Source organism: Gymnogyps californianus, chromosome 6 (assembly GCF_018139145.2).
Source record: "Gymnogyps californianus isolate 813 chromosome 6, ASM1813914v2, whole genome shotgun sequence".
In the NCBI taxonomy this organism is placed as follows: domain Eukaryota; kingdom Metazoa; phylum Chordata; class Aves; order Accipitriformes; family Cathartidae; genus Gymnogyps; species Gymnogyps californianus.
The window spans coordinates 41385268-41409448 of record NC_059476.1 but is presented as its reverse complement, the minus strand read 5'-3'; the positions used below and the strand labels follow the sequence as shown (position 1 = coordinate 41409448).

General features: G+C 43.1%; 1 protein-coding gene across 1 annotated transcript; it reads right to left on the bottom strand.

Annotated features, from left to right (window-relative positions):
- Positions 1-2851: 2851 nt before the first annotated feature.
- Positions 2852-23745, bottom strand: MINPP1 (multiple inositol-polyphosphate phosphatase 1). Its single transcript, XM_050898993.1, has 5 exons — positions 23181-23745; positions 22709-22897; positions 21683-21780; positions 19799-19932; positions 2852-6707 (listed from the first exon to the last, which is right to left on the bottom strand). Exons 1-5 carry the CDS (start codon positions 23743-23745, stop codon positions 6308-6310), a joined length of 1386 nt encoding a protein of 461 aa, XP_050754950.1. The 3' UTR covers positions 2852-6307.
- Positions 23746-24181: the final 436 nt, after the last annotated feature.

Below are 24181 nucleotides of genomic sequence, written 5' to 3'. Positions count from 1 at the left end.
CATCTAGGGAAAAGAAAATACAAGCCATAAGTAACATAGGTAGGATACAAAGGGAAAAGAAAATACAAGCCATCAGTAGCATAGGTAGGATACAAAGAGATCAAGTGTTTAACTCCTCTCCCAATAAAAATGCTCCAAGGAATGAGACGAACTGCTGGTGTTCAGGAAACACAACCCTGAAACAAGATCTGTATCACACACAATGACTGAACTGCTCCAGAATACATGCCAAGCTTTAGCATTTGCGTATGGTAACTAACTCTGCTAATCGAGTATGTCAGAAAGCCATTACTGTTTTTAAAATCACGGCTCCTAGAAACATGACTGAATTTCCAGTCTAGCAGGTGGCAGGCTCAAATGAAACGAAAGGAGCTGGACCTTCACAAAGCCTACAGCTGAGCTCTAGCATCCACCACGTCCCATTGCAAGGCAAATCTAAGGCTTTGGGTTCGGAAAGCAACAGGAGAGCTGTGTACGAGAGAAACTGATTGAGAGCTATATATAAAGCTAAACGCAAACCCACGTTCCTTAACTCAAGAAAACCCTGTAGCCACAAACGGTCGCTAATCGGGAGTGTATGGGGAAATATTTGCTCTATCCCTACACGTTTGCTTAGGCACCACGTCCTACCAAAAGCCAGAGGTCACCAGGCTAAAGGACCTTCAGCCTGATCCAGGCTGGTTCCTCTTTCTGGAGTGCATACTTTGCTTCCCAGGATCAGCTGGGCACTGCCTGGTTCTCTAAGAGGTTCAGGATTTGTTATCACATCCAGTGAAGCGTTTGAGAGCTACAGGTCACTAGCGTGGAAAAGTTTGCAGAGTTTTTCTGACCCCTAAATAAATAAGCATCATAATAATAATCATCATTAATTCAGCTAGCTCCTTCCATCCTAGTCCTTCAACAATAATCCCTTCCCTGAACACCAATTATTTGTTTTTGTTAATTAAACACGGTAAGAGGTGTGCTCAAACCTTTCAATGGACTGTCAGAAAAAAAATGCTTGCTTTAAACCCTTTTTCAAAGGAATTGTTAAAAAAAAAATCCACCACCATAAAAGGCACATGCTGTCAGCCTGAACCTCCCCACCTCCGTCTTGATTTTAAGTAAAAATCTCTCTTTAAAGTATTGAACTAAGTTGGAAAAAAAGCCGTAAATGCAGGTTAATCTATATATAATCTTCATTTTCCACTTCTGGAAGCAAACACGGGAGGAGGGGAAAAAAGCCGTACGGCCTTTACAAACATCTACCTGTATCAGATCTGGAAGCAGAACCTAGCTCTGGCCTGGCATATATTTCACAGTCAATGAAAACCCTCTCCAAAAACTTTATCAACATCAGAAAAAACAATTTAGAAACAGTTTTCTACTTACTGGACCACAAATCCTGAGAAATCAGGCAGAAAAACAGCAGGCAAAGGCTGAACTGGATACACAGGAGTTGCTGAGTTTTCATGATGAAGACGAATTTGAAGGTGGCAGCATATCAAAGACAAAACGCACCCACGCACCCATCGGTCAAAGCAACACAAAAAACAGACGGGACTTTTAAAAACAAAGAAACCCACTACACCATGCACAAAAGCAAAGCGTGGCCTCACCATCACATGATGACACCGGTGACAAAAGTGCAGCTGGCCTCAAGACAACAAATTCCTAGGAGGAGGAAGGGTGAGGGAACAAAAAAAATCTCCCCAGGAATCTTAAAACAAAGTTATGAGCTCTCCCTGGCTCACCTGCTCCTGGCACCACACTTTGGTGGGCTTACCAATGCATACTGGTTGCATTTGTACGTAATTCTTCTTCCGATGGTCCATAACTGACTGCCCTTCGAAGACTGCGGAGGACATGAGAGACCTTCACTCCAGTCCAGTAAGGTCAGTTCTTAGGATGGCCAGGTTTGAAACGACTCTGACAATCAGGAGAAATAGTCTGTAACTTAAATACCAAGAAAGCAAGAATTTAACAATTCAAAGATAAACCATTATTTCTGCCATACCAGCAACTGCAAAGTAACATCTGATAATACTAACGTCTTTTCGAAAAGTTAAACAACTAACAAAATGACCACCTAATATATTATACATCTAAAAGAAGGGGGGGGGGGTGATCATGTTCTTCCCCTAGAAGGTTATACATGGGTTTAGTATCTTAGAGATATTTCACTCCTTTTCCTGTGACTATACAGTTTGGGGTCTGTTTGACACAAAACAGCATCGATTGTTTTCTATTTCAAACTGTCTTACAGACTAATACTTCTGAAAATGAAGAAATAGCCCTTGATCAAAGGTGATGCCATTCCAGTCACAGCACACTTAGAAAAGCACTGCACCCTCAACACATGAGCACACGGCAGGCAAAGCTTCATTTTTACGTACAGGTAATCAGAGAATTAACAAAGTAGCTAATGGATACTCAATAACGAGGATCTATTGCTAAATACTTACAAGAAATGACAGCTTAGAAAGTATTGCATGATGTATGTTGCTAATTCTTTATCAAATCAATAGTGTCAATCTCTTATTGAGAGAGCGATAATGTTTAGAAAAATAATACTGCAGCAGATTCTGGACTGCACAAAAACCTGTGTGCAACCCTCACTCCACTTCAAAATGCAGGACATTTCCAGACATTTTGCATACTGCAAAAACCTTGTCAGGAAACTATCACTGTTTTTAAAACCAGGGCTCCTGGAAACAAGAGTAAATTTTCACTCACCTCAAAATGTGAGAGTAAAAACTTAATTAAGGTATTTTATATTAATCATCAAGCAATTTGATGACTTAAAATAATCAGAGACACCAATGCAAGTAATAGCAACCTACCAAATGTATTTTGAAGCAGAACACAGCCATGACAGTAAAGATCGTGTCATTATTACTGCTCATAAAACAGAGATGAAGAAAGTGTGCAGTTTTATTTCACAGCACTAAAAATCCAAAACAAGTTCTCAAAATTCATCCAGTTAGTACCATATTATTACAAATTCACATTGTGTCCAGTGATTTGACAGCTCGATGCTAACCAGAATTACAGCAGCAGTACTTATTAGGAGGAACAAATGAATCTGCCGGAAAGATTAGTTAAGTTTTAGACATTTAACAAAATAAAATACATTTCAAATGTATTTAAGGCCAGCATCCAAGAACACTTGGTTGGTATTTTTCATCAATGAAAGCCTCCAGTTTGAGAAAGGTTGCAAACGAAGTCCTCAACGGATGACTGAGATGAGGTGTTTTGTCCAGAGCCACAGGAAGGAAGAGAAAGCAGGACAGTTTTTCTTACAGGACTTTTCCAGGATGTGGTAATCTGCAATGCCATGACATATGGCAGCCTGTCCAAATACCGCTCACTGAGCTAATGCCCAACTTTATGGAAATATTTGGTCCATTTTACTTTTCCTTTTCAGTATATAAACAAATTTATATATTTACTAAATAAAAGGATCATACTGAAGTCACCTCCCCAATAGTAAGAATCAGTCACATCAACAAGTGCCTAGAATATTTACATGTCCAAGCACTTCTATTGCTACAGTTCTGCAAAGTTTCCAAATTCAGCCTCTAATTCTGCCTCAGCAGTGAGCCAGCGCATCCTTTAAATACAGAAAGCAAACAGCACATTTTCCTTTTCAGCTAATTGCTGACAGCCACTGAAGATATATCTGTTATGCTGGAGGTATGATGGACCTGTACTCCAAGGCAAAATACGAAACAGCCTCTGAAGAGTCATCCTTGAAGCCCTTTGCACAGAATTTAAGCATATAATCAACTTGGTAATGCAGAAGCAAGTGATGCTTCAACTGTAGAAGGAATTTTTTGGTTCTTCCACCTCATCTGGCACATGATCAAAAAGCAGTCAAGCGCAACGTATTTCTCCTCCACGAGGAAGAAGGATGTACCTTTTAACAAATATGATGTCTTAAAATAAGTCTCACTGAACTGACAAACAGAAATCCTCCATTCATCTCCAATAGTCAGGCTTTCATCCCTTCTGTTCAAATCATGAATCATCACAGGATTACTGACTCACAGAAAAAATACTTGTTCAAAGGTGGATTTTCTCACTCTTGGGTCTGTTATTTACCAAACTTAACTGCCTTTAAACAAAGGTTCATTTCTTTGTAGCTTGGCTCAAATGTTGCAATAAAGTTCCTAACAGGCATCTGTCACAGTAATTATGATCAGTTGACTTAGTCTCAAGGTAAGATCATGTACAAAAAGGAGACATGCAAAGCTGATATAGCAGTAAAAGTCATATGCTGGGGCTGACAATTATCCTGACCTATATTCCTACCTTTGTTTCAGCATCGATACTCCTCCCTAACCGTTTCACCAGTTTCAGAAAAATCGCTGCAGAGCTAACACAGGCAAGTATTTCACCGGGATGTTAATGCTGAAATATCCACCAGTTTTAATCAGTATCTTCAGCTATCAGAACCTTGGTCTCCACAGAAATCGGTGCACAAATGAAACGGGGCCCTACATCCCAACACAGGGAAAAGCCCTTAACTCGGAGTACAACAGTGAAAAACAGGTTTTCAATTGCTCCTTAACTTCCAGATATGTAAGCCTTAAGTGCTTTTATACAAGCCATATTAAAAAAAAAGTGACAGAAGCCTAAGTCCTCAAGAAAAATAAAAATATTATACACTAAGTTTAACTCCTCAACTTTGAGCCAGTTTGGCTTTCTCTTTCCTGCTGTTGTTTTTGCAGCAGTTTAGTTCCCAGTTCTGACGGTGAGCCTACAAAAAGAAGTTGCCCTGTAGCAAATGAGGGTACAAATGTTTACAGTGCACCTGACACCCTGTGGTAATGGGTTATACCAACCTTTCACCCCCTCCCCAGTAAACACAGCAAACTACGCCTCACTTTATGGGGTGAGCTCTGGAACAGTCATCACAGGGTGTGAGTATACATTTCAAGAGCTACCAGCACCATAAATCCACACCCTCATTTGCTTTGGGGCAACTTGTTCACACAGCCATTCCCTTCTGGGCGATGAAGGAATTTTTATCTGACTTACTGTATTTCAGACACTTCTGGACAGTTATCTTCATTTTTCCTTTTTCTGCCACACTGCAGAGCTCTCAAATTCTTTCCAACTTTCAGTAGCAAGTGAACCTACTTTAAGTGCAATTGCTTTAAAAGATCGCCAGTACTTGTATGGAATTAATTTCTTTAAAACCAGCTTCACTTCAAGAACAAGGTGGCACATCAAATGTATAGGGCCTACGTAAGTGACACCACGTTTGGTGCCTTCAAGCCAGCAGAAGTCAAGTCTCAGCCAGATGCTTTTTACAGTCCAAAACCTGCCTGGATTTCAGGTTAGCAACAATCCCATTTCAAGTAGGAGGCTGGACTGGAGACCTCCAGACGTCCCTTCCAACCAGAGCTGCTAGGAAAACTGTCAGCACCTGGACAGGACTAAGACGTTCACAGCCGTAGCAGAGCCTAACCTGAATGCCCTAGCCCAAAGCTTTAACACAAGAAATTGATGGTGTCAAGTGAAAGGACACACCAGATCACTTAGAGAACAACTGCTGCATCTCCCAGAGCACCTTAAAGGAAGAGCGGCTACATCCCACTCCCTCATTTTTTCCTTTTTTATTTATTTATTTCTTCTTTGTAAAGATAATTTACTTATCCTGGAGGCTAACTTGCTATGCGGGATGGGTCAATGATAACTTTAAGACTTTTAGGTCCTGGACCCTTTTCAGGCAAACACTGCAACTCCTCCTGCTTTAAATGACCAAGAAAGAGATGTTCCCCTGGTGCTGTCCAGGCAGAAGTTGGGCGGCTGTGGAAAAGGACTATGTAGGCTCTCCCTCCTAGAAGCTCAGGAAAAGGAGCAAAAAAGCTTGCAGGTTTGAATTATTTCCTGCCTGCCACAGGAAAACAGTAGCTAGCAAAACAGGCAGCGCAAAGCAATACTGAATCAGTCCAACCACCTTCAGCTCTGATAAAACAGAAGTTGCTCCAGCTCTTAAATCCATCTACAGCACACATCCACATTATAAGTGGAATGACCAATGAAATTACTTATTCGTACATAAAAACATACAGGTACGCTTCATCTTGCATCACGTATTTGTTACAAATGCTCAGCAACATCCTTGTTACAGCATTTGTTTTTGTAATTCTGCTTATGTAATAAATGAACAGTGCACTGAGCTAACTGAGACAACCCATCAAATCCGCAAGTTTAGAAAGTCAACACAGCAGCAGCAAATAATCAAAAGTGCTTGTTCACAACATCTGTCAAACAGAACCAAGATCAATTTGCAGAACACTCACTCCGTTTCATTCCCTCAAAGTTCGTCAATAGCAGTAATATTAACTTTTGGTAATTCACACTCCTGTTTGAAGTGACAGTTTTCCAGGATGTCCTTGTAATAGTCCTTGAGGTTCGCGTAAGTAGAGATGGTTTCATTCGAGTGATGAAACGACATCAGTTTTTCATTCAACAGCATCTGCACTTGATACTCTTCTTTAGAGGTTTTCACTTGATCACAGTGGTAAAGCACAAATACCAGGTTGGCTGCATAAGGCACAATCCGGCCACTGCGAAATTTCCGATGCGTTTGTCTGGCGTAATTGTTTGCCCTGAGGGGCTCATCATCTTTGAAGAAACCCATGAGGGCAAGCAGTGGCTGAAGTGTCTCTGCATGTCCAACTTGTACAATCAAAGGTGAAGAAATGGGTTTTGAACTAAAAAAGAAAAAAAGCGCAAAGGATGAGCAAGAGCCTGTGCTTTAAAACAAACATGCCAACATATTGCACAGCTGTCAGCAACAAAGGCTTAAAGTAGACTTTGAACTTGTTTTACTCTAATGCCCGATAAAAGCCTGTTTGGGAATTTCAGGATATTACAGACTTTTTTTAAAGCATCCAAGCTTCCTAAATTTTGTCCCAATTTAAGGTATTGGCTTTTACATAAAATGTAAGAAGTTGTAATAAATGTAGTTAGGCTACAGCTAGAGCCTAATATAAATATGGCAAACAAAAGGAAGAAAGAGATTAATGGTGTGTGTCCATATACTCAGTACATCTCTCTGACTCCCTGTGTGAACCTAGTCGCTTGTGCTCATCCCAGGGATGGGAAGATCCAGTGACCATGCTACAGTTAATATACTGGTTTTGGATTAAATACATGATTTTTAAACAGCATTCCAATTCCTGATGGGAGGAGGCAGAGAAGGGCAGCAAATCACCAAGCCAGCTGCAAGGCTTTGTTAACATACAAACCAAGTCAAGCCCTTCATCGGATGTGACAGGGTCCCTTTCCACTGTCAGCACGTGGGAAGGCTCGAGGACATCGCAGTAACTCATTATTTCTGTTAACACAGATCCATTCCAAATACATACAGCCATTCCCCCATCACGGGCTGTTTGGAAAAACTCCCTGAGTCTTTCCTATTTTTTTTTTTTTTTTTTTTTAAACCAAATCAAATTTTTGCTACAAGTTTCACAGATTTGCTTTACTACAAACCTAAGGCTAAAATGCAACAGCTTTTCCCAGGATGCTGAGCTGTGTTTAACAGGATTGATTAGAGTCAGTAATTTTTGTTTGTTGTTCCCTGGCAGACGCAAAAAGTACCTGAATGACAAAGCATAACGAACTATTAAGCGAGATCATCCAGGACACAATCCACTTCAAAGACCAATGATTTACCAGTAAAACATACCCTTTTTCTTTAGCTGTTCTAAATACTTGAAATGACACAGACTTTTTAAGTCTTTTGAATAAGCTTCTGCCTAAATTAATCCAAGGTGCAGCGAAGACAAGCCCCCACATTATCATCATTTTAGACCTGGAAAGTTTCAAAGTTTTCAGCATTAATTTTGCTAGATTTGAGGATCAAAAACCTTTTCCAACCGCTGTAATAAAGGATAAGTGACAATTCAGTTTCAAGATGAAAATTAAGTCTAAGTACAAACTTATTGGCGCATAAAGAAACTACAGTAAACCCCTACTACCCTCTGACCTAACTACAACCACATGATTGCCTGCACAAGCAAACAGATTACTGATTTAACACACAAACTGCTTCCCTCCCCGGCACACCACCACCAGTGCAGGATTTTAAGGAGTGTTTCTTGCCTACCTCTACGACCACCAATGCTTTTAACTGCATATCGTGCTAGAACAAGAACCTTAATTTGATAGCAAAATACTGCCAATTTTTTTTTTCCTCCCTGTAATACAGTTCAGCTGTTTGGAAGGTACATCAAGCATTTGCCAAAGTTTAGTCTGAAGACAGCGATCCAGTCGTTGGAGGAAAACGGCTGTCCCTCTGCAATTTATTAGTCCAAATTATAAGCAGGACTACTGCCATTACTAATTCTCAAGAACACAAACTAGTCAAAAAGAAGATTATGCTCCCTCAGCACACAGGCCAGCAAATTAAGCCCCTGGTTCATACCACGAACAAAGCCTAAAACGAAGCCAGTTTGTGCAACAAAAAGTGACACATTGTTCAACCAAAGGAAAAATAAGAGCTGGCTTGCTGCACGAGGAAGCATCAGCCAAGATGAAAATTTGCCCCTTGCTCCAGATCAGGATGATGGCTTTTTGGGACCATCTCCAAATGGCACTCAGAAGCCCAGGTCACTTGTTCCAGCAGATGTAAATACACGTTCAGCTTTCGTGAGACAAAAAGTGATGTTTGGCAACACTCCAGCTGCCAGGAAAGTCCACCCACAGATAAGACACATGTCGATTGGCCTGAAACGGAGGCGTTTCCTCCACGCCAACCTGAAGTCTGAAGCAACTCAAAAAACGGTTAACTGGGGGACTTGCCTGTAGATTCGAACTTTGATCACATAAGCAGGAATTCAGTACGGGCACAGGATGGGCTCTGTACTACCAGCTCGATACAGCCATGGTGTTTGTGCAGTCTGAAACACACCTTGCACTGTTCAGCTCCCTGGTGAGCCTGCAGCTCTTCTGACTGTACTCCTTATAAATCATCACACCCGCCAGCCCCCACAAGCTTCTTGGCTGAAACCAACACACACCGGCTGTTATTTCAGCTATTTCATTCAAGCTCTTTTAGCACTCTTGGGGGAGTTATCACCCAGCCCTAGCAACTCGGCACATTTTCCTTTCGTCCCAGCTGCACGCCCTTATACACATGCCTGCTTCCAAGCGTGGTGGTCTGTATTTTATAGTTTACTAAGCAAGGAAGCTAGTAATGTGAATACGCTGCTGAAGTCTCCAAAACAAGTGTTACATAGGCATTATTTACTCCACAGGGAGTGGATTTCACACACACACCCCACCCCCCAAAAAAAGGTTTCAGAGCTGCTAAGGGAAAAAGAAAAAAAAAAAAAAATTAACATTCTGGCTATCGGCACTGGCTTTAAGCAAGGCTTGGCTTTACTTTCCAGCGGATGCGAGCAGGAATTTTGAAATGGAAGTAAATCACAAAAAATATTGTTAACTACTTAGTTAAAAAAAAATGGCAAGACATATGTTTCCAAAACAGGAAACAAAATTATAGCATATACACATACACACGCAGAAGTTTTAAAGAACACGGAAAGAAAATCTCATGAAGACAACAGAAGGAATAAACAAGGCGTTCATTCTCACTGTAACTTGAGTTTTTATTTCACCTGCTTTAATCTCATGGAATCCTCATGCTGACAGGCCAAACCTGTCAAAGAGACAAAAGAAACCTCTCCCACTCACAGCTATCCCACCATATTATTTTAATGAGGATTAAAACTGTTTCCTTATACGATACAATCCTCAGTTTTCAATAGCCTCTTTAACACAGTATACTTGGTTTCTCACCAGCTCTGGATATCTGATTTCTAAGACTACTCAAGCACTCCCTGTTCAGTCTCTGGGGTCATGACTCCAGTTCAAACGTGGTTTCATATCATCTAATAATGACAATAAAAATCACCATCAAGGTTAAAACAGCAACAGCAATATTTTGAATTATGGAGAAATCATGAAAGATTGCCTCTTCAGAGCGTGTACACAGGCAAAGGTTACCACTGCCCCTACATTTCTGATAAAGACAGGAGCCCAAAGCACAATCAACAAAACACTGATAAATTCAACACAGTAGCACAGGCTAATAAAATATTAAACAGAAGGCCTGAGGTTTCCACACTCAATCTTCTTTCCAATTGATTAATGACTCAGCATCACATGGAAGCATCAGACAAAGTTCTCCACATCGTAGGCAACTGCTAATGATATTTCAATTCACATTTTTCCTCCCTTTTATTTAGCAGTCAATGACTTGGGAAAGCACACTGATCAGTAAAAAAAAAAAATCTCATTTCCAACTTTAAAGGGAGATGAAGAGACTGCGCATAAAACTTTGCCATAAAATATTACGAGCTTGTCTGAAAGTGATTGCTGGCGATTGGTTTCATATTCATTTTATGGGGCACTTCCAAATGAGCAGAAGTGGCTGTCACTAGGCAGAACATGAGCAGGGTTCATTGAAGAGACGTGTCAACTTCAGCTACTGAACCGCCCACGCTGTAACCTTCTAAGTAAATCTGACCACCGCTGAAAATTAAGAAGTTACTGAACAATTCATCAGCACAACCCCAAAAAGCTAAGTCTCATCATGGAAAAAAAGGCACTGTGGAGAAGCAGAGACATGGGATTTATCATTTAGGCAAATTCTAGTTCTCCTTAATCTCAGCAGATTTGGGTTTAACCCTGAATCTTCTGCATCAGCTCACCCATCCTCAACACTAGATTGTTCCTACTCTTCCTAGGACTACTGATATGTCACTTTAGACACGGAAGAAGTGAACTTTCTTTTAAACGAAGTTTATTTCCTAAGCACCAATGTGACTTTCAGCTAGAGATAACCCAAACCCCAGGAGATAGTGGGATAAGAAGAAACATTCCCTACAGCAAAGCTTACCTGGCCAACCTTCAAACCTCATGCAAAATCCCTCCAGCAACTTCAAAGAAGGTAAGTTTTAACAAGTGTTAAACAAGGAAGCTTAGACTACATTCTGTCCTTTTTCTCCCCAATCCGAAAGCCAGGACAAAGGACTCAAAAACCTCTCTTTTCACCTATGGGTTGAATTCTCCATCCCTCCCACCTGCCCCTGTTTATTCCCTTTATTACTGGAAAAAACAGCTGGAGGAACTCTAAATCTACAAGGAAACAGCAGAGATCAGGGAACGCAGTGGCAGGACTCGGAGGGCAGCAAAAATACTTAACAGTAGTGTTGCTCAGAGTGTTATCACTAGTGGGAAGGAAAAAAAAAACCACCCAACTGTCCAACAGTATTAAGTCCTCATGTGTCAAAACTTCCACCTTAAATAGTAGAACAGAAGACAGCTGTGCTCATTCATTTCCAGAATCAGTACCAACACAACAAAACACCACCACAAATACTGACAAGATAAAAATTTTCTTTTCCAACAAGGACATACATGAGCTCACCCACAGCAAAGGCAAACTTGAAAAGCTGACAAGACTACACAAAACCCATTTAAAACCCTGATTAAACAGCAACACCTCTTATCTAGTCCCGCAAGAGTTAATCACCCAAAGCTAACTAGGCTTCACTGCATTTCACTTCAGAGCTTCTGCAGTCTCAAAGGCTCTTTTCTGAACGATCCCACCTCTCACGTTCTTACAGACCTCAGAGATTAAATGCATTACCGCAGCACCATCATGCTGATGCCCAATGTTGAACGATCATGACAAGCCAAAACCAAATCAAGAGGGTCACGTCACTTGTCAAACCCTTCCTGCCCAAGCTAAATACTGGTTAGATCAGTTCATTTGTGTGTTAGATGTCTAGGTATTGTTTTGCTTTGTTTTTTAATTCCTTAGATAAAAGGGTATGACTCTACAAAAGTTGCTGAGATATCTTTTCCAAGGAATCCTGAGCAAGCAAGTATTAGGTAATTAATGTGAGATTAAGTATGTTCTGGGAGGGTTGAAAGGCACAAACAACACTTCAAATATCCAGTTCTAGGCAGACAGATGAAAAGACACATTCCCAGGGGAGGTCCCTTGGACTGCCCAGGTATCTGAGAGAAGTCAGCAAACACACACACTTCAGAAATGCAGACACAGGGATGCTGCTGAACGTGCTATAAGGACCTATGGAGAATTTCACGTCTCTACCTGGTTTCCCCAAAAGCACTCTTTAATCATGTCAAGAAGCGAAAGTCATCCCACTTCTCCGATTTTCTGGAAATGAAGTCAAGACCTGCATATTTTTCAGGTGTACTAATCTAAACTGTGTGGTCTACTGAACTGTACAGCTGGCACATTGTTCTGTGAATACATGAACAGCTTATTACAGGGATCAGTTTACCGATCACACGCACACCACCTGTCCTCCTCTCTGAACAGATATACGGAAGTCAAGCAATTTTTTTTTTTTTCTTTTTGGTAAGTTATATATCACTATGTAATTAGCAGATGAGGTGGCAAGCACCTAGTCCAGAAGCTTTCATCACAGGCTTCCGCAGTAGCCCAAAGAGTCAAGGGACACAGTGGGGACACTCCTGAAGTGGCCCCATACAAAGCCACATGGAGCCACCCACGCCTCCACACCCTCTGAGAACGGGACCCTCTGGGGAGCACACTACTAACGCCTCTGACCTGGCTCTGCAAGAGCCGCTTCATACCTCGAAGTAAGGCCATGCAGCACGCATCGGGCTACAAACTGCCCTGCACTTCAAATAATGTACATTACATGTCTACGTGTCATAGCCCCGGTTCTCCTTTGGAGCTGCTCTGCTACCGGGTGGGTGATCAAACACACTGGTTTACAACTCTCACCAAGGGACGCAGGACATCCCGAACCTGCTGATGCACCCAGAGAACCAAGAACCCGCACTGTGCAAACGTGGGATCCCAGCGACAACCAAGAAGTTTTAATGAAAGAAATGACTGAACAATTAGGATCTGAGCAAAAGGGGTTTTTTAAATCCAATTATATAATTTCTACTGCATACGTGGAAGCTTTTTGCTCTGTTCCCTTTGTACATACTATAAAAAGATAGTTTTGAACAGTTAATTGTTTTTAGATCATATATTGAATTCGTCTGTACTGAGTCATAGGTTTGAAAGGAGCAATTAGAGCACAGTAGTAAATGACTACAGAAAGGTTATCAATCGTGTTGTGAACTGACCTGCAAAGACGAAGACAAGTTACATGAAACAATAAAAGCTCCCAATAAATTGGCAAATTAAGCTGTTTACCTTATGGCTTAGCCTGGTATAACCACAAAGATCACCTTCACTTGATCTTGAACTACATTCAAATTCAAATAAGTCTTCTTTTAAATACGTTGAACCTGCTTACTCTCAGAGGAAACCACCAAGTATTTTGCAATGTGTATGTGCAGCTAGGTTAGTATTTTCAATCATTAGCCACATACTTTAAATACTGAGATGGCTGCACAAAGCATACCTCCCAGTTTCCAGAGCCTTATGGTAATCCATTCGGACAGTACAAATAATAACAGGTATTTCATATTCTCTTTCACGAGCAAGAAACGCAGACTTGTTAAATATTTGAAGCTAGAAGAAAAAAAAGTGTAAAACAGCTTTAATGAATAGCTGATATCCTTAAAGCACGCCACAACCAATTTTCAAATCCACCCCTGCCCAACTGTGTAGCTGTTAAGGTGGTTTTTTTTTTAATAAGATCAGCGGCTTCGTATTGCATTAACTACCAAAATACACGGATTTCTCATCAACACACACAGTTCCTGTCAGCAGAACAGCATTCCCAGATCACAGATGTAAGGCTCACCTGGGCATCTCACAGAAACCTGAAGCTGAAAAGCAATGCACATCTTTATCCCTTCTACGTACAGTTTTCCTACAGATCCATACCCTACACTGCAGCAACAGGGTTGCTTCCTCCTGCAGGCGTAGTGTTTCCCCTTTCTCCTTCCCAGTTCAGCGTGCCAAGTCTCCCAACAAGGCAAGAAGCCAGCGAGCAACGGGGTTGAGCTGGCAGCCCCAGCAGTTCCATGCAACACAGACCAGATACGCCTCTTGAGGGATGGGGGCCCATCAAGTCTGAGGTCATTCCTACCACCAGCACCATGTTAGGTGGGGGGGAAGAATCATAATAGGGTTTGGTCACTAGCTATAGCCCACATACAAGCCGCAAAGAATTCAATGCTTCCTCCGAGGTAAGGTGATACTCACTGATTGCTCCTCTACATCCCGATGTTGAAGCGTCTCTAAATACCACAGCTTTGGGAAACTGGACGCTTTCTAACTGTTTAAACAAATGCTGACTGGTAAGAGCAGCCTTTCAAGGATTCTTCCATAGTAGCACAACTGCAAGTGAACATGCACGCACGTATCACTACCTGGCAGTTTTACCAATAGAATGAAGAGCAGGGACGCTTTCAGTAAGGCCTAGGCTTGGGTGGGGGGAAAATCCAACAGTTTAGTGAAGAGTATTTCCCCATTAGCTTCTTTGCCACATAGTTGCATAGCCTGACTCTGTATTTTCTATCCATAGCAGGAAGACTTCGGAAAAATGCAATTCTTATGTCTTCACAAAAATAAAGTGCTTTATGGACTGAGACAACTGCCCAACTACGCCATTTCAGTACAACAAATCACCTGGTTTAATTTATATTCAACTCTTATGATACAAATTTTCTTAATTACAAAAAACAAAATTTTATGGAAGAGAGAGTCCTGGCCCCCAACCTCTCCCTAGAAATGTGACCATGACATTTCCTTACAGACTGATAAGAAGGTATGGAGGAATGTGGTCCTGCAAGGCCCACTGTGACTGTGGTAAGGTCTCAAGGAGTAGACGCTTTCTACTGAAGAATTAACATTTATTAGACATTTATACTTTATTGCTACTGAGGGTGCAGAAGAATAGGGTCCATGCATGGGTGTGCTAACAGTAGGTGGTCACTAATACAACTATTGATAAATCCAACATCAGACCCAAGTTCCTGAATAGATATTCTAACACTTTTCCATCGGCTGTCTGGATGGGGACAGTTGACAAGAGCAATCATATAGTGAAAATCCCTTTAACAGCCTTCAAAACCATCTTGCTGTACAGCAAGACCTACATAGAAGAGACTATTGCTAGTTTAAACCAAGCATTCTATTAGAATTCATATGACGAAAGATCCTTAAAATGTCTGAAACTTTCGCACCGCAAATTGAAGGTGGGACTAATTAGAAATAGGTATTTATTACCACCTTCATCATTTTCTTAAGGATAGACTCATCACCAGAAAATATTTTCCCCAGAAGAAAGAAAAGTGAGTTTTAACGTGGCAACTAATAAGGCAACTAAGCAATCAGATTGCAAGGGCAAGAATCAGTTCATGGAAGAAACAGGGTTACAATAAAAGCAAGGTTTCTCTTTTTAATTCAGCCGTAACTGGGAATGAAAACAGGACAAAGCTATTGAATATAAATACTCAGAGCGTGCTACAAAAATGCAGCACTGCCAACACTGTTCTCCACTGCCAAGCCTGGAGCAGAACAGATAATCCAGATCCCTCAGCTTCTTGCTGGAACAGAAATGCTCCCCTTTCTACTTTTGGATAGCCCAATCTAAGCCTTCCAGAAAGAAAGGAGAACTTGGAGCAAAGATAATGCTCTGGAAGTGAATTTGTTGTTAGCAAATTTTTAAAGCAAACAGCCAGTTAGAAATGAATGCTAAACATTGCTAAATTGAAACAACATTCCACTGAAAGACATTTCATCATCACAAAGGTTCATTTTTTGAGTAATGAACTGCTGCAAAAGTATTTAACCTGTTGCCTTGAAGTTGCACAATACCATAAAAAAAACAAAAAAGAGAGAGAGAGAGAGAGAGAGACACTCATGCACATGCATGCACAACCAAACATTTTCTACTGTTATTAACACAGGTATATTTTTTTTATTTGTATGGTTTCTTGTTTTCATTTGTACTTTCATATTGCCATCCGGGATAAGTCTCTCTCCCTAGATGAAAAAGCATTAGTTGCACCTCCACTCTCTAGATCACAAGAGACACAAGCTGTTCCAATACATCGGCAGCGGCAGATTTCCACATATTCTGAATTGCACCGGGTTGTCCAATTCAGATTATACTCAAGTCTTCGGTGCTTTAAGACTGCCACCTTATGTTGTGGGATGGAGTGACATGCTCCTTTTGTGCAAGGCAACGCACTTTGGAAGCTTTCAGTTCCCACTTAGGGTGATGCAGACTAAACAGACGGCTCACCCAGCTTTGAATTTTGCAAGATTTTTAGGGTCCCAGTCCATTACACGCATGCATAAACTCACTGCCTGCTTCCCTCTGTGGTCGCAATACAACATGAGAACCCCAGGGACTGCAACCGAACTTCTGCAGCCAAAGCTGAAAGACAGGATGAAGTTATCTCGGTCCTTTAGTGCTCTCAGACACTCGCTCTTCCCCAAGGAGCCTGCTCCACCTTGTAATTTAGTGACTGCTGATCTAGTTCTCAATCAATCAGATGCACAGATACAGATTTTTTTTTCAACTACGGCTTTTTTTTTTTTAATTATTATTAAACTTACAAGGATATCTTATATACAGGTGAGACACACAGCCGCAACTAGTGCATACAATTTAAGGACTGAAAGGCTGTCACTGTTCAAAGAGTAAATTACACTAAAAGGAAACAAAAGTGATCGCTCTCCTTACATGAGTCAAGCTACATTTAGAAGTTATTTCTCAGATTTCAGAAGGACATGTTAACCTGCGCTTCTTCCTGATCTTCTCATTCCCAGTTCTTACTTTGTCTGTTCGTAGAGACAGACAGAGCACATGACAGAGGCAATCACAGCAGCGTGCCTGTCAATCTGTTCACAGTTGGGTGTTAATGACCTGTGCCCTAATGTATTTTTCATTTAGCTCTCTAGTAGGCTGAAGAAAGGATGCAGTGAGGAAGTTTATTTAAACGGCATAACCACTGCTTTGACTCCACCACTACCAAAACGAGAGGTATCACCGACTCCCACACAAGCCTTAAATTTCCAGACACCAGAGCGATCATTTGACAGCACAATTTCTTAAGCCAGCTTGGCTGTAGAGGGGTCACTATCGCTGCTTCCTTCAGCCCACCTTTCATTCACAGCAACTCCTCCCCAAAGCCAAACTTATTTTATGTTTGCAACTGCCAAGCTTTAACCCATTCACGGCAAAAATGAACAGAGGCATCTCCTTTGTGCTGGCTGGTGCACAGCACAGGTAAGATTCAGAAAGGCTCCTGACTGCCGTTGCCACATAACACAGCGGAGTCCTGTACGCTTCCATCCTCTGCTCTCATTTCCAACCCTGTACGGCTCCCTTCCCTGGGCTCATGTAATCATTAGAGCAGGACCACGGCACTAACTAATCTGGATGCAAGTGTTGGGGAAGTCTACATGTACATGTCAAAGGCAAATTTTCAATGCATTTACCTTCTCGCATACTAAGCTGACACTCTGTTAAAAACAGACGTGTCAGTCTGATTTTCCAGGTGAATCCCAGAAGTAATTAAGATAAACAGTCCTTGTACTGTTTACCTAGCGATAACTCCCCTTTAGATGAAAGAAACCGTGTCATATATTAAACATGACCTCAACATTCCTGCGTCACTCACAGCTCCAGCGATGAACATAGGGTGTCTTCTCTGCATCCCACACTAAAGGACAGCAAAAAAGCCAACTGACAGTTTGAGAATTACACTTCAACTGACTTAACACACAGTTCTTCCACCGCTGTTAATGTCCAACTTGGATCCTCAGTCAGCAAACTTTTAAAGGAACAAAACTTCTTTGCTGTCTTCTCTACTATAAAATGGTTATAATCAACTTTATGGATCGTTCCTCCAAGCCAAAATGTGAATGCTACTTGTAATTTCAGTCTGCCAACTAAAAGGAAAAAAAAAACAAACGTCTTCCAACGGGTTATCATGTAAAAAATATATACAGGCAGCCTCAAATATCCGTGACTCATGCTTTTCCTTCTCAAATATCAGAGCTATTAATATCATTCTGCTGGGTGTTAGGCTGATCTACTTTAATATATTAAAATACAGAAATAAAGTCCCAAGGATGCTAGGAATGCAAGAACATCCATCACATGTAACTAACGTTTATGTATCAACACCAAAGCTGAATTTGCTGGTTCTAAGTTAAAGTTACCTACAAATTGGTTTCTATCAAGCATTTAAGGCCACAATATTTATATGATCTTACGATCATATCCTTGATACCATGTACTTTTATAAACATTTCCACACTTATCTGCTAAGGTATTAATTCATGTGACTGATCACTAAACTATGAATTTATAATTCCTCAGTTTGCGTGAGGAACATGCACACAGGTGGTAAATTAATTCTCATATGAATGCACTGCATTTAAGCCTAAAGCAGCTCTCAAAAAAAACCCCCATAGATTACCAGCACGTGAAAGCAAATGCAGGTAATTCTGTGACACAAACATCCCAACCTGTAACCGAAGCCTTCTTCCTCCACACCACAACAGATCCCAGTTTCGTTCCTACTTTACTTCTCCCCAACATACCGATTCACACGAGACAAGATCAACACCAAACAGATACTGAATCACGACTGCTGACTGATACCAGCTCGTAGGAGTAAACAATACACAAAAATAGCACAGGCATGGCATCTCATCTCTAATTTTTAGGGAAGTACAGGCATGGTTATATCCATGACACTACAAACGCAGTTTTGAGGACTGTGCAACTCAGCGGATGGAGTACCACTGCTATTGTTCTTCCACTGACACAAAATGACTGTTGTCAAATCATGGCAACAGATGAAGACAAACCACTTTATCAGACCACCATCCTCTGAAGACACCTGGTTATTGTATTTTCAAGTCTACTAACAGTTACTTGTAAGGCTACAAGTAACAACAGTTACTCCTACAGCTACAGTGGTGTTCCCAAACTACAGCTTTGCTGTAACAGAATAAGGATGGGAAACTAAATATCCTAGACCGAGTTCTCAGTCTGGCCAGCTGAACTACTGGCTTTGGATTCATGCAACAAATCAATGCATTTACAATGACTTCAGGACAGAAGTGCCTTTTTCCTGTTTTTACAGGGTACCGAGTATATCGCCTAAAGTCTGCCCTTCCCTAGTTACAACGAAGCAGGTTTGTTCCAACAAGGCTGGTTTGCTGTTACAGCTCCGGCCTCTTGGATCCTGCAACAGCCTGTTGTGGTCTAGAATCACTAAGTGTTTGGATTGATCTGTAATAGTTATTTTTCCATAATTACATTTCACCACCTTTAATCTGAACAGAAAGCTTTAATAACACAAGACACTCAAATCAAACGCATGCAGAAAGAAAGATTGCCATGCTGAAGTGCTTAAGTAACCAGATAACAGAACGTATCACAGGGATGCTTTCAACCCAGTCTTCCATTTTCACCACAAATGATTTTTAACAAGGACATTTTAAACAAAAAGCTCATTGTTTTAACTCAACAGCCTCTTCTCAAACCGTGCAGGAAGAGAACACCATTATCAGACACAGCAGCTGGCTGTCCCTTGAAGGCCCGTGTGGATCAGTAAGTTAAAAGATGGAAATACATTAGCTGGGCACAAGAGCATCAATGGGAGGAAAAAAAAAAATATATACTCTTTACAGCAATATTGCTCTATTAAAAATTTTGTTCTCTCCATTAAAATTCTCCTAGCTCAAACTCACCTAACATCGTTATGTTTGGAAGTAAAGTACTTAACTTGTTTTCACATTAAATCCAACTCAGGATTGACCACAGAAACCTTGTAGCCAAAGCACAAAAGCCTTTTTATTTACCTTTTGCTCTCTTCCACCGCTTTGTCCAAATGCTGGAAGATATCTTGGAATAAAATGCAGCTGGAGCGACTATTGATGTCATAGCCATATCCTCTCTTCCAGTATTGCTTCAGGTCGTTCAGGTATTCCAGGACCTAAAGTTACAGAGTTTACAAGTTTTTATTATTGCGCTAAGGGAAAATAAAAACCCCACAACCTGCAGCAATGATGCTACTGCACACCACATGAAATCAACAACTCTTTGACACACAAAAAACCCCTCCCACCCCAAACATCAAGGCTCCAGTTAAAACCGCTTCAGCATAAAACCAGACACAATAGACCAGACTGAAGAGCCACCCAATTCAGCATCTTGTCTCTAATCACGCTCATAATCAGGCCTAGGGAAAACAGCAGGCACACTTCCCCAGACTCCAGTAATTTTCAGCCCATGGCTTTGAGCCCCAAGGTGGTTTTCTACAAATGTAACAGACTTCAGTGGATTCTCTCCCACAATAACCCAATCTCCCCTTTGAACGTACCAAGTTTTAGCCTTAATAGTACCCTGCAGCTTGGCTACACGCTGTGTCAAAACAAACAGCCTGCTGTGAACCTGCCTGCTGCTAGCTTCATTTGGTACCCGTTAGGTACTGCACAGGACAAGACAATCACTATCCACCGGGTTTTTAGCATTTCTGATTTTGCCTTATGAAGGTTAAAGATGCTTAGCTTAGTTCATCATTCTTCACATGGAAGCAATCCCATACCTTTAACTGCGTTTGTCTATTTCTACATTCTGAAGATGCGCACACATCTCAAAAAGACAGAACTGTGCCTTGGATTCATGTAAGAGCACACAAAGCTCTCCTTGTTCTCTGTTCCTTTTCTTACAATTCCTAGCATTAAAGTTGTTTTTTTAATTGTTGTTCACTAATTTTACTGTAGCTAGGCTGACAATTTCATGGATCTATACCATCAAAATTGCACTTCTCAGTGGCACAATGGATCTGAGAGACGGCCACCTCGTATATGAAGTTTCGACGACTTATCCCACAGGCATCGCTTCGCGGTGACCACCACCTGCCTGCTGCGTAATTCACCCTCACAGGGTCCCCCTGCAAAGCCTCTCTCCAACACCTCATATTCTTACTATCCCAAGTAACTCCACATAATCAGGAAGCTTTCCCACCTCACTGCTAAGTTATTTATAAATATATTGAACAGCACAGGTCTCAGCAGAAGTGCACGGTGACACCGCTCCTCTTTGAGAGGAGAGCATTTACTCCTAACTTCATTGCTTACCTTTAGCCAACCACCCATCTATGTAGAGGTCTCCCCTCTTTCCCAGGGGTGCTAAGTTGCCTTAAGAGCCTTGGGGGAGCCTTACTGAACATCAAAGGGTACATCAGGTACTTTTTGAAAGAAGAGGAACCAACATAAGTCTCATTTATCTGGGTTCTACTAGTTTTATTAACAGGCATTAGGGTTAGAGATCTGATAGTCCCCAAAACCATATAAAAAGCCTTAGAGGACCTAGAAGACCTCATCGGATGTCCTCTGGAATCAAGGTATTTTATCATATGATTATCATATGCAAAACAAAGCTGTCCAGAGCATTTCTGAGGTCACAGAAATAAAAGCATTATATGAATTAAGCACAATAGGAAAAGACAATTTGAATCAGGACAAATCAAGACTGCACCAGTACTTAAGTCTGAATAAAGGAGGGTATTTCAGTCTTGCTGCTTGTTTAATCCAGAGCTCTTTGGAGACCAAAGAAGTGCTTCATTAGGTTGAAGAATAAGGGGCACGCAACTCACAACTTCTGACTGTGCAAAGAGTTATATCTGAACACTAAGGCATCTTCTGAAGGCTTCTCAAACCTCTCTCCCCTTTAGCACGTACCTTGGCATCTTCTTCACTGAAGAGTGAACACCACGGGGAGGTCACATTTTTTATAGCCAGCTCATACGAGCAGGTGAGAAAAGCCACTTGAACAAGATCTGCAACAAATCCAACAAACAAGCAAAAGATAAGCCACTGGTACACAAGTAGCAACTTTCTCTCAACTTGCCTCTAAAATGAAATGTAATTACAATTTAGCAATGCAAACCACGTAATCCAATAAATAATCGCCAGTCCAAAGGCCAAGCACCAAAAATAAGCAGTTTTCAACCAAATTATTGCGCAGAATCCAAATTCCAGACTGCAAGCTTTTCACGTTACATTGCTATGAGGGGAAAATGAGAGCACTTCACATCAAATGCTGCACGTCTGCTGACGTACATGCTATAGATGTCAACCGCTAGTTTGTCCTCATCACCACAAAGGACAGAAGAGTCAACACAGGGAAGGTGTGTCTGTTTAACACAGAGTGGTCTTTGACTACCACTACTCACCCTCCACATTAGCGGCTGAGTTTGAACAGCAGTGCACTGCAACTTTGGGACTGCGGCTTTAGGGACATGCTGGAAACAACAGCAACACCTATTTGGGGCGGCTGCCCCACCAGTTGACCACACAGGGAAACCTAGCACTTCTGTTCTGGACAAGTGAGGTTACAAGGCGGACATACAGGTCCACCTTCTCCTGAGGTTATTTGTGTGTTTGAATTGTAACAGGTTTTACAAAAGCTACACCTGCTTGACAAAGCAAAATTTAAAAAGTAACACTCATATCCCTCCAAACAAAGGTAAAGTTGATTTCATCTACAGGAAAGATATTTTCAAACGCCTTTTTCTTCTGACCACTGACTAACAAGCATTCATTACTGCAACACCAATACATGTTTACAGCCTCATGCATTTAATTAGAGACCGCGTCTCCGATTTACAGCATATTTTAAATTACCTACTCTGCATAACTACACGTCTGGGAAGCTGTTCTCAGCCAGACTCGGAGCCGAAGCCACCTGTAACAGGCATTCATTACCTGCATTTAGCTCCTCCACCGGCAAACACAAGGCACTCGCGACCTTCTCCAAGACCTTCCTCATCTCCGGCCCCTCTTTGAAGGCATTCACCTGGCACATCGCCGCGTCGTTCTCTTCCACCAAGGCTACAAACTTGGCGCAGCGATCAAAAAACCGCATCAAGGAATCGTTAACTTCAACCTCCACCTCTGAAAGCAAACGCGGGCCTCAGGGATGCAGCCAGGGGGAAGCACCGCCGTCCCCAGGAGTACCGGGGCCCGGCCACCCAGACACCCTCCCGGGGACAGTCCCCCCACCACAGCGGTGTCCCTACGGGGGGGGGGGGGGGGGGGGAGGCAGGGTGCAGGGTTCCCCTCAGCCTGGGGATGGGGGACATGGCACTGGCCTCACGGCTTCCCTCAGCCCCGGGGCAGCGGGGAGGACGTGGGGCTCCCTCAGGGAAGAAGCGGGGGTGGGAGGGTCCGGGCTTACCGTCGCTGCCGAGGCTGAGGGAAGGCCCGAGCCCGCGGCGAAACGCGGCGCCGCTCTGCAGGCAGCGATGCTTGGAGCTGCTGGCCAGCACCAGGCGGCGGCGGGCGGCGAAAAGGGCGGGGAAGCGGGCGGCCAAGCGGCGGGCCAGGTGCTCCATGTCGCGCCGGCCCTGCGGCGCCAGCCGCCCGTCGAGGCTCTCCTCGTACCACATCTGCCAAGCGGCCAGGTCGGCGGCGGCGGGGCAGGCTGCTGCTGCTGCTGCTGCGGGGCGGCGGAGGAGGCGGGCGTGCAGCTCACCCAGGCGGCGGATCTGCCCGGCCGTGGGGTAGCGGGTGCCGTGGCGGAGCAAGGCGCGGAGCTGCAGCGGCGCGCAGGAGGCGGGTAGCCGCGACCCGCCCGCGGCGGCACCCAGCGATAGCGGGTCCCGCACCAGGTGCGGGTTCACCTCCTCGTAGCGGGACTTGGTGCCGAAGTAGCCGCTCAACCCTGCGCTCGACACCGCCAGAGGCACAAGGAGGAGGAGGGCGGCGGAGGGGAGAGCAGCGCCTGCACGGGTCGGCGCCATGGCGGCAACTGCGCGGCTCCCGCAGGAAGAGGCGGAGCGGAGCTGCCTTTTCTCGCCTTCCACTCGCCTCAGGGGCCGCGTCTCAACCCGGGCGGCTCGTAGCCACATGAGGCGACCCGCCCCGGGCGAGGCGGGCTGGGGGGGGGAGGCGGAGGCCCGGAGGGGAGCCATAGGCTCCGGGCCTCCGCCTCCCCCCCCAGCCCGCCTCGCCCGGGGGGACGGCTCCCCTCAAGCCGGGCTACCTCCCAGCAGAGCAGGTTCTCTCCCCTCAGGGCTGCAGCCGCGTGTTAAAACCCCGCCTTTTTGACCCATTTATGGCTCCTCACGAACACTAAAGCCCCCGATTCTCCTCCCCCGCCTTGTGCCTGCCTCGGGTGGGCACCCGCCAGAGGAAGGGGCAGCCCCGGGTGGAGGTGGCGGGTCCCCCTCAGGTCAG